At 35.3% G+C, this 10932-nt stretch overlaps 1 protein-coding gene across 6 annotated transcripts in view; it reads left to right on the plus strand.

The window, feature by feature from the left end:
- LOC106875834 (protein-glutamine gamma-glutamyltransferase K) overlaps positions 1 to 10932 on the plus strand; it is an 80063-nt gene that overhangs the window by 66419 nt on the left and 2712 nt on the right. For all 6 annotated transcript variants that reach the window (XM_052971540.1, XM_052971548.1, XM_014924121.2 and 3 more), the window contains 9 exons: positions 136 to 246; positions 1649 to 1823; positions 2830 to 2971; positions 4862 to 4965; positions 5554 to 5719; positions 7386 to 7486; positions 8197 to 8285; positions 9954 to 10152; positions 10424 to 10596. In XM_052971540.1, coding sequence (XP_052827500.1) covers positions 136 to 246; positions 1649 to 1823; positions 2830 to 2971; positions 4862 to 4965; positions 5554 to 5719; positions 7386 to 7486; positions 8197 to 8285; positions 9954 to 10152; positions 10424 to 10596 — 1260 coding nt within the window. The remainder of the gene's footprint in view (positions 1 to 135; positions 247 to 1648; positions 1824 to 2829; positions 2972 to 4861; positions 4966 to 5553; positions 5720 to 7385; positions 7487 to 8196; positions 8286 to 9953; positions 10153 to 10423; positions 10597 to 10932) is intronic.

A 10932-nucleotide genomic window follows, 5' to 3' on the forward strand; every position in this document is an offset into this window, starting at 1 on the left:
ATATATATATATATATACACACACACACACGCACAAACGAAGTTACTCATTTACTATATTATTTTATTTACTTTTTCGTCTCTGAAAAGAAAAGGAAAATATTTATTTGTAAATTTTTGTTGTGTATCTTTACAGTTTGACGAAGATATTTTGGATATCGCCTTATATCTGATGCGCCAAGGATTCTTGGAATATTGCCCTCAAATGAGTAGCCCTGTGCGGGTTGCACGAGTGCTTGTTCATGTGGTAAGTAATTTTGTGCTTATGTCTTGGTCGGGAGGGAATAATAGGATTCATGACTTGTTTTCTCCGGATCTCCAAGACCGGGGGAGGAAAGTGTTAAAGGACCCATGAGTTATAAGTTATCCTCAAAATAGCAACCTGGATAAAATATTCACAACAATAACTTGTTAAACCGTCCGGCGAGTTAAGTCAGTTGGTAACTAGATAATTTAATGAGCTGACGTACACACACACATACACACGAGCGTGCACGCGCGCAAGCATACATACATACATACTAATACGCATCCGAATATACATATATGTTTGTTTATAATCATAATCTATGCTTAATACAGATTGTCTGAGTTGAATCATTCAACTCAAGATTATTTACACTGGTAATAAGAAAATATTATTATTACTATTGTATAGAAAATATACATATTGATGGAATCTACATGCTCAATGTTGTCCTTTCATTCTTCCATAGAAATTTAGCTGAACAAAAAAATCCAAGATAGTAATATTTATTAATCCCGTTTAGATTATTAATTCAGCTCTATTCTATTTTAAACGTTTTATTTATTTTTCTGAAGTAAATAACCCAGTAATTAAGAATGCACTGATTTATTGTCAGCCACTTACAACCTGACCTGTGTATACATTTCTCTAAAGTATTTAGCATTGCCAAAAATTGATTTCGCTCTGTTTTTTTTATAAGCCAATAGAAGAGGAGAGCAGTGTCTGTGACCTCTTAAGGCCTTCACAGAAATAGCAAGACTAATGTAAACGATGGCCAGTTTGAGCCTCAGCAAGTCAATGTCTGCAGGGAAACCTTTGTTCTTGAAAGAATATTTGCAACAGGATAAGGCGGCGAGCTAGGCGGTGCGCAGAGCAAAATGCTTATCGGCGTTTCGTCAGTCTTTACGTTCTGAGTTCAAATCCTGCCGAGGTAGGCTGTGCCTTTCATCCTTTGGGAATCGATAAAATAAGTACAAGTTGAACACTGGGGTCGAGGTAATCGACTTATCCCCTCCCCCGAAATTGCTAGCCTTGTACCAAAATTTAAAATCAATGTTTGCAACAAGGTGGTCTTCGCTACAAGCATCCATGAAACAGTTTGTGATGTTAAACAGGGCGATGATTCAGACCTCCCACCAAAATAACCTGCTTAAATTGCATTATGGTTTCTTGATGAATATGAAATAACGAGACATTGTAATCCTTTCCTAAGATAATTTTCAGTATTTCTTTTTAGCGAATTGAATTTTCAACTGCTCAATCTAATTTGTTGCGCTTAATCTAGAAATGCAACTTAAATAATATCTAATTTCTTTTCTGATGATGAGTCATGCCCAACAGGTTCACAAACCTATTCAATTTTTCTATCTCTATTATCTTTTCAATTTGTGTTGCTTTGTAGATCAATTCTCCTGAAAACACTGGAGTAATGATGAGGTTTGATTCCGATAATTGTCAAAACGGCAAAAAACCAACAGCATGGGGCGGTAGTCGAAGAATTCTTCAGCAGTTCATTGATACCAAAGAACCGGTTAAGTATGGACAGTGCTGGGTATTTTCTGGACTTCTTACTACAGGTATTCTTTTCAATATACTCTGTTGTGTCGTGAAAAGAAACATTGATCAAAAGGTTTTATTAAAGTCGTGAAAATGATGTAGAACTGCTTCGTGTGCCGCTGATTATTATTATTATTATTATTATTATTATTTGATGAAAACTCTCAACGTATTTTGCTGGATATTATGGAAAGTGTCAGTTGTCCACAGCCAGCAGACTAAGGTGGCACTTCTTTAATGGTCATGCTTCAAGAACTCTGCGAAGAATTCTTGCAGTTCTAAGCAATGTTGATTTTTGTAGGTGTTCTATGTTTACATTTGTAACAATCTTTATGAGCCATGTTGATATTTGAGTGCTGATACTTCCAAGTTCTCCAATTACTATTGGTATCACATCTACTCTCCTCATTGACCACAACCTTCGCATTTCCCATTTTAAATCGTCATAGTTGTTCAGATTTTCTTCTTTCTCTTTGATCCTGTTGTCACCGGGACATGCTATACTCTTTTACTCTTTTACTTGTTTCAGTCATTTGACTGTGGCCATGCTGGAGCATCGCCTTTAGTCGAGCAAATCGACCCCAGGACTTATTCTTTGTAAGCCTAGTACTTATTCTATTTGTCTCTTTTGCCGAACCGCTAAGTTACGGGGACGTAAACACACCACCATCGGTTGTCAAGCGATGTTGGGGGACAAACACAGACACATACACATACTTATACATATATATATACATATATACGACGGGCTTCTTTCAGTTTCCGTCTACCAAATCCACTCACAAGGCTTTGGTCGGCCCGAGGCTATAGTAGAAGACACTTGCCCAAGATGCCACGTAGTGGGATTGAACCCGGAACCATGTGGTTGGTAAGCAAGCTACTTACCACATAGCCACTCCTGCGCCTGTCGATTATCATACATGTTCTTTCTTTTTTATTCCCCACAGCAATGTCCGGTTTCCGATGTCTGGTCAGGCGATCGCACTGAATCATATTTGTTTTGTTCATTCCTTTATTTATTTCCAGTTTGCCGTGCCCTGGGTATTCCTTGCAGAACTGTTACCAATTTTAACTCTAACCACGACAGTGATGATAACTTGTCTGTCAATGTTTATCTTGGAGAAGACGAGAAAGGAAATATCTTTGAACAAAAGGAAGGAAATGTTTGGTTAGTTGATGTCAATGTTAAAAGTTTATAAGGGTTGTAGATTGCTAGAATCGTTAAGCATCGCACACAAGCCTTGCGGTATTTAGCTGTGTCCCTGTACGTTCTGAATTCAAATCTGTCCCGGATCGTCTTTACTTTTATTATTTTGGAGTTCATAAAATAAGCACTACTCAAATACTGGGGTCAATACAATCGACTGTACTCTCACTCACCAAAATTTGTCATTTAAAAAATTATTGTTGATTATTTCATTACACTAGAAATACATTAAATGCGGAATTACAGTGTTAACCGGCTGAACACTTGGTCGTGTGTTCTTCCATTATTAATACTTCAGAAGGTGGCAAGCTGGCAGAATCGTTAGCAAGTTGGGCTAAATGCTTAGCGGCATTTCTGCCAGCTTTACATTCTGAGTTCAAATTCAGTTGAGGTCAATTTTACCTTTCATCTTTTCGGTAAATTAAAGTATCAGTTAAGCACTGGGGCTGATGTAATCGACTAGCCTCCAAAATGTCAAGCTTTGTACCTATAGTAAAAAGGACTATCAATATTTCAAAATCTGTCACGCACCAGGGCAACACCTTCAAATATAGTTGCGTCAGTCAACCTGGCTGCTAAATAGGTTTTTCTCCGGTTTCATAACTGCATCGAGCTACAAAACAATTGCCCTAAAAATACACAATACAATAAAAATAATCCCAGGAAAATGGATGTAAAGCGATAGGCAAAAGGTTATTCCATAAGGAATCAACATTTTTTTTTTTGCAAAATAAATCGATATTTTATATCTAAAAAACTGATCCAGGCTAAGACGTTGTATATAGATTCATGGGAAGGAGCAAATGAGATTGTTTGGCATTCAAGATTTTCTGAAAAGAATTAGTAATTTAAGTGGAGAAAGAGATTTAATAATTTAAAGCTTTAACCATAAGTCGAAACTGAGCCGTAGAATCAGCTCGTCGGAAGTTTATCTCTTGTCTAAACAGTGAATATCTGAGTCCAAGCTGTAACCTTACCAACACTACCCCGTTTGCCCCACCCCATCCAAAACCTACAATAATTAGCGTAGCAATACAAGCATTAAGATATATTTTTACATTTTGAATGTTATAATAAACTTCAGCACACAACATTCACTTTGAAAGGGCATGCGGCAAGCATATGAATCTGCAGTGAGAAACCCTGTACAGTCGATCGTCCTTAGCAATATTCTACATTACCAATACCGTAAATCCTCGAGTATAGTCCGCCCTTGAGTATAATACGCAGGGGATTTTTAGAGGGCTGTACCTCTGAAAAACCTAAACCCTGTGTATAATACGCACCCCTTCTCTAACTTGAGTCAATAAGGTCTATATAATGCCCTTGGTTTGTAAACATATATACGGTAACGTCCTTTATTATTATTGTATATATAACATAATGCAAGCGTGTAGCTTTTTTGTGCACTTTGTTTGCAGAAAAAGAAATAACAGTAATAACGTCAGTGAAAAATAAATATTAAGTAAATTGCCTTTACATATTTATCACTTAGAAAATTTTGCTTAGAAGATATTTTTTTCATTTTTAACCTCGAATATAGTACGCACTAGAAATTTTGACCTTTAAATTTTGGGAAAAAGTGCGGATTATACTCGAGGATTTACGGTATATTCTTTATTCTATATTTCGATTGAGAAATAAGTAAGCGATTAAATTTAAAATCAAAATAAATTACAAATCATAACACCAGCAGCGATATTGAACGATTCTTGAAATTCCTTCTTGCTTTATATTGAAAAAGAATAATAAAATGAATAAAAATAATGCAGAAGATTAACAAATGATTTTTTTATGTATTTTTCATAATAAATTATAAATTTTCATCTTTCATATTTTAACTATATTTAGGAATTTCCATGTTTGGAATGATGTTTGGATGAGTCGTTCAGATCTTCCTGTGGGATACTGTGGCTGGCAGGCTGTCGATCCAACCCCTCAAGAAGCAAGCGACGGTAAAACATACTTAACTGTTTTGTAATGATCCCATTTTTAAATATCATTTCTATTAGAAACAAATTGTTTTAATGTTGTGTACTCCTAGATACATCCGATGTACTTGACAAAACCTCTTAATTTTCCTTGAGTTAATCCAGGGAACATTAAATATGCAGGTACCGTATTTTGTGGCATATAAGACGCACTTTTTTCAAAAAGGGGAAATGTTTGAGATAAATCTTCTCGAGTCCAGTATGTGAAGTTGAACCTCCCATAAGTTTTAATCTACTGGTTGAGCATAACTTGATATCTTGATGCGTTACCCCTATTGCATTAACCCATGTATTTCTTACTGTCTTTCCTGCAAATAGTTCCTAGCACGGACAGTACCTGTTCTTTTAGGAGGTAGACATATTCAGAATATATCATTTAAGCATAAATAATCTCTCTGTTAATACTTATCCGATCCTGTCGCATTAGGATCATATGATGAATATGTACAATTATTCCAAAGATTGAACTTCATATTGCATGCCTTTTAGGTTTAAATTATAATTAAAACAAAAGTAAAATGAATAATTTCAATACCTTTGTTCCTGTGTTAGGTATTTACTGCTGCGGGCCTGCTCCTCTGAAAGCTATAAAGAATGGTGAAGTGAATCAAACTTTTGATACTAACTTCATTTTTTCGGAGTTAAACGCTGATCGGGTCTACTGGAAGAAAAATCACCGTTCAGGAAAATGGGAAATTGTTCATATTGATAGAAATGCGTAAGTAGAGTTAAACATTATTTTTCATTTCGATGACATGACCAATATATTCTACGTAAGAATATAAAATAAAATACAAAGTTGAAGCATTAAAGAATAAAATAATTCATCTATAATTTATTTAAATATTAGTTGGTATACATTGAACGAAACACTCATGTTTCCAGGGGTGAATTATACAAACTCCAAAGAATTCCGCTCAACACATGCCTGTGGTGGTGGTGGAGGAGTTATTGCTAAAGAATTGCTTGTGTTGGTGGAGGTGTGGTTTAGTAGATACTGTCGTGTTGTTCGTTCAGAGCGGATATAGCTATTTCTTTAAAAACTTTTACTGTGCCGTTTTTAAATCTGATTTACTTGGTTGTCCCTCCACCTCGAAAAATGAGATTTCGACATCGGAAAGACCTGAAGTGGAGGTGTGTTTTCGTGAGTGTTTGTATTTGAAATAGGAGAGGCGATAATAATAATAATAATAATAATAATAATAATAATAATAATAATAATAATAATAATAATGTACATGATAACACTTCCAATCAGTTAAGATCAAAAACCTTGAGAGCCACTACCTGGTACTGCATCAGGGCATATAATAATAGTAATGAGTAAGCGACCATACTCTGGGATATGCCAATACACACAGATAGAGAAATTAAGGCCAATAGGTCGGATATAGTTGTCAGCGATCATCAAAAAAAAAATGCTTTCCAATCGATGTATCAATACCAACAGATGGTAATGTTTCTTTTAAAAAAACGGAGAAACTTCCAAAATACAAAGACCTGAAATAGAGGTAATTCGAATGTGGGGTCTAAAAACAGAAACAATTCCTATCATAGTAGATGCATTACGTATGATAAAAAAAAATATTCAGACAAATGCATAACAAAAACACCAGGACTAACAAGTATACATAACATACAGAAAATAGCACTACTAGGCACTGCAAACATCCTACGTAAAACACTTTCAATACAGTAAAAATAAACCACAGCACATACCCAAGGCACACAGAGCTGCGCTTGGTAGTACAGTGAAAGCACGAGGTAAACATAAGACTATTGAACAATAATTAGTAATTATTATTTCAATTTTATGCCACAAGGGCAGCTTGAGGTAGGTGGGGATGAGTCGATTACATCGACCCCGGTGTTCAACTGGTACTTATTTTATCGACCCCGAAAGGATGAAGGGCAACGTCGACCTCAGCAGAAAATAAGAATAATTATTATTATAATATTGACATGAGAGCAGAGTAAGCTCCAAAAAACTGCTCTGCTGGAGACAGCTAGGGTTTTGAGATTGGTACTTGGATGTTGAATGCCTTTTACGATAATTAAAAACCAAGTATCAAAGCTTATAATGTGCAGAAAGAAACCCTGTGAGACCTCTGACGGCAGGCTGCTGTCTGCTCTCACAGAATCTACCAGAACAAACAAGACCGCATGTTCTGAGAAATAAAACAAAATAATAATAATGTTGTCGATAATGATGATAGTTTTTATCTGCTACAGGGGCGTTTGTTGAGGTAGAGAGGGGCAGAAGGAAGAGATGGGATAAAAAGAATGTACATAATATGTGAACACATGGATGATGCAGTCCTTTGAGAAATATTAACTGAGTGAATTGTCATTTTGAAAAACTGAATTTATTTTTCTATTAATAGATTGGGCAAGTTCATCTATACCAAGTACCCAAATTGCAAACCCGGTCATAATCGCAGTGGTGGTTTGATGGACATTACATTTGATTACAAGCTGGTCAATGGTATGTATGGCAGAACAGTTCAAGAAATAACATATTATAAATGGATCTAATTTGATAATTTGAGTTATTGAAAGGATACAAGCTTTACTTTGAATGTATTATACTTAGAGTGCTGTTATTGTAATTGTGTTTACTATAGTAATATCATTTGTATATATAGGGTATGTAAATCAAATATCGGCAATTATACAAGACGCTAACAATTCCGTTCTTTTTCTCAAGCCCTTACTGTCTTGAATTAATCTTTTTTTTTATTTTTCGCTCAAACTTCACATCACATTCTTGATTTGAAGCTATCGTTTTTGTACAGTTGTTCTTTATCTACAATCAACTAAGCCATATATTTACAGAACCAACATCTTCAGTTCACATAGTCTAATTCAACTAGGTGCAAGAATGAACCGCCGTATAATATAATTTACCATTGAAGGATTTGCATTATATCCTTCAGAAATGAAAAACAAAGAAATTTTTATCACAATCATTGGAGCATTCTGTGTGTTTTAAACTGCCCAGTGCAAAAGCCGATACTGTATTACCGTTTGTATGCAAGTATATTTGTACGGGTCGCTAGAGAACTATATTTAGTAAGTTAGTGAATAATAATGTAATGATGTGAAGTTTCTGTATAGCTGCTTAATAATAACCTACTTTTTTAAATATCACTCTTTCTATATTTAACTAATAATCATTCCAATAATCATTCTAAGGTTCAGAGTATGATCGTATCGATGTGATCAATGTCCACCGGAAGAAAATGATGCTTCACAGGGCCAAGAAGTCCTCACACTATCAGGAGGTAGGAACACGTCAGTGTTACAAATTTCTCTCTGCTTTTCTGTTTTTTCCCAAAAGTTTATTGGAAGTTTACCCTGTACATGCACACACACACACACACACACACACACACACACACACACACACACACACACACGCTACACTACACTACACTTGTTATGTCTGGCAACTACTGTTTTACTTTTTTTTTTCTATAATGCAGCTCCAGTGTTTTCATAAATGTAAATGAATCCAAAATTGATAAATTAGGTAGTAAATCTGCAAACTGAAACATTTCTTTTCAATAATATAAGTTGTATTTTTCACATATACGGAATGATGAAGTAATGATATAAAGTTCATTTAAAACACTGTTAACAAGAATCCAACATTTAATGAAATATAATTTCCTTTCCATTAAAATATAGAATCATAAATGGAAATCTCTATGAAGTTTTCCCTATTAATCTATAAATATGCAAAGATACTCGCTTAATATAACATTACTCTATATAAATAGAGAGAGACCAATAATATTTGAGACTAATTTCTGTGGTATTGCTCTTAAACTTAGACACAAGGTTGATTTATAGCTATTACAGATGTAAATACCGTTTATAATGTGAATCAGAAATGAAGCCTCTACACCGGCAATAGCAACCATATCGTCATCAAATCACACTTTACCGCCTTTAAATACAGAACGTGTTAGAAAATATAGTCTGTGACAACAACAACAACAACAACAATAATAATCTTTTCTACTATAGGCACAAGGGGAGGGTGCTAGTCGATTATATCAACCCCAGTTTTCAATTGGTACTTAATTTATCGACCCCGAAAAGATGAAAGGCAAAGTTGACCTCGGTGGAATTTGAACTCAGAACGTAGCGACAGACGAAATACCGCTAAGCATTTCGCCCGGTGTGCTAACGATTCCTCCAGATTGCCACCTTAATCTTAATCTTAATAATAATTATAATAATAATAATAATAATAATAATAATAATGGTTTCAAATTTTGGCAAAAGGTCAATAATTCCGGGTGTGTAGGTAAGTCGATTATATCGATCCCAGTGTTCAAATAGCACCTATTTTATCGACCCTTAAGCTCGGTTAGAGGTTACTTCGGGAAGATTTAGCTGCAATATCTAGCAGAGTAAGTAACCATGTAGATAGCCATCATTGACGCCAAGAAACAGATGTAGTAGTACAGTATTGGTAGGTGAAGCGTTCAACTCCTCCTGCATAGAAAACTAATTAACATAAATCATCGTTTAATGTTTTTGTGAAGAAGTTAAGGCTCCAAGCTGGCAGAATCGTTAGCACACCCGACAAAATGCTTACCAGTATTTCCGTACGTCTTTATACTGTGTTCAAATTACGCCGATGTTGACTTTGCCTTTTATCCTTTCGGGGTCGTTAAAATAAATGTCAGTTGTACACTGGGGTCGATATAATCGATTATATCGACTTATTCTCTCCCCCGAATGATTCGGATTCTTGTGATGTGTGTGTGTATTGATGTGTACTTGTAGATGTGTACATACAAATATCCACACATATGCTCATGTATACTTATGTACATGCATTCAAATGATAGAAAGTAAAAGTAGACGTAAAGTTTTAATTTACATTACTGTACGTTCTAATCTAAGACGATTATATATTTCCAATTCAAACACTACAGGATATGGAATTCCGTATAAGTGAGAGGGAAAGTGTGATGGTTGGTCAAGATTTCAACATAACTCTCCACTGCCGCAATACTGGTCAAGATCAGCGTTACGTAAGCAGTTCAGTTTATTGCAAAATTGTCGACCACTTTGGTGAGAAGATTGGTTTATGTCGTGAATTACATGTCAATAATTTCTTTGACGCCAAGAACAGTAAGTAGCCTTTTACTAAATCTCTAGCTTTCTATCCAGCATGTGTTCTTCATCAAAATTCTTCTCTTTAACCTAATTCGTTAAACTAAATTAATTCGTTCTCACTCGTTATTTGTCCACAAGTTTCCTCGCAATTCGCCCAATACTTTTCATTTATTTAGCGTAACCATCCATTTAGTTATATCTCAGTTCACAAAATCAATATGTACATAAATTTAGAAACAAGGTATTGACTATAACTATACATTTTTTTCTTTCTTCTAATATCCAGGTAAAATGATAGTCATGAACGTTGCTCCAGAAGACTATATGCCGTTTTTGGGACGTGACAATAACTCTCGTTTGTCAATGAGAATTATGGTGTATTGCAAAGTTAAACAGACTGACCAAATGTTCGTTTTCAATGACAGTTATCAACTTGATTGGCCTTACTTGACCATTGAGGTTTGTTTTATTACCCTTTTTGGCATGCTACAAGATATTTAAACGATCGTTCAAGTAACAGACAAGAATTTTATACACACACACACACATTTATATATATATACCCATTCCACGATGAACCACTTCTACCTAGCTTTGCTAGGCAGCCTCAACACAAACGTGCTTTCAGTTGCAATCCCTGCCGGAGTTTTAGTGGCGAATCAAGTCGTGCACTTATAATACCTTCCTTAGTACATTACGTCATTTGACGAAAATCCTTTACATACACACACACTCTCTCTCTCTCTCTCTCTCTCTCTCTCTCTCTCTCTCTCTAGAGCAAGGCTGTGTATGTGT

Source organism: Octopus bimaculoides, chromosome 1, assembly GCF_001194135.2.
Source record: "Octopus bimaculoides isolate UCB-OBI-ISO-001 chromosome 1, ASM119413v2, whole genome shotgun sequence".
NCBI lineage: Eukaryota > Metazoa > Mollusca > Cephalopoda > Octopoda > Octopodidae > Octopus > Octopus bimaculoides.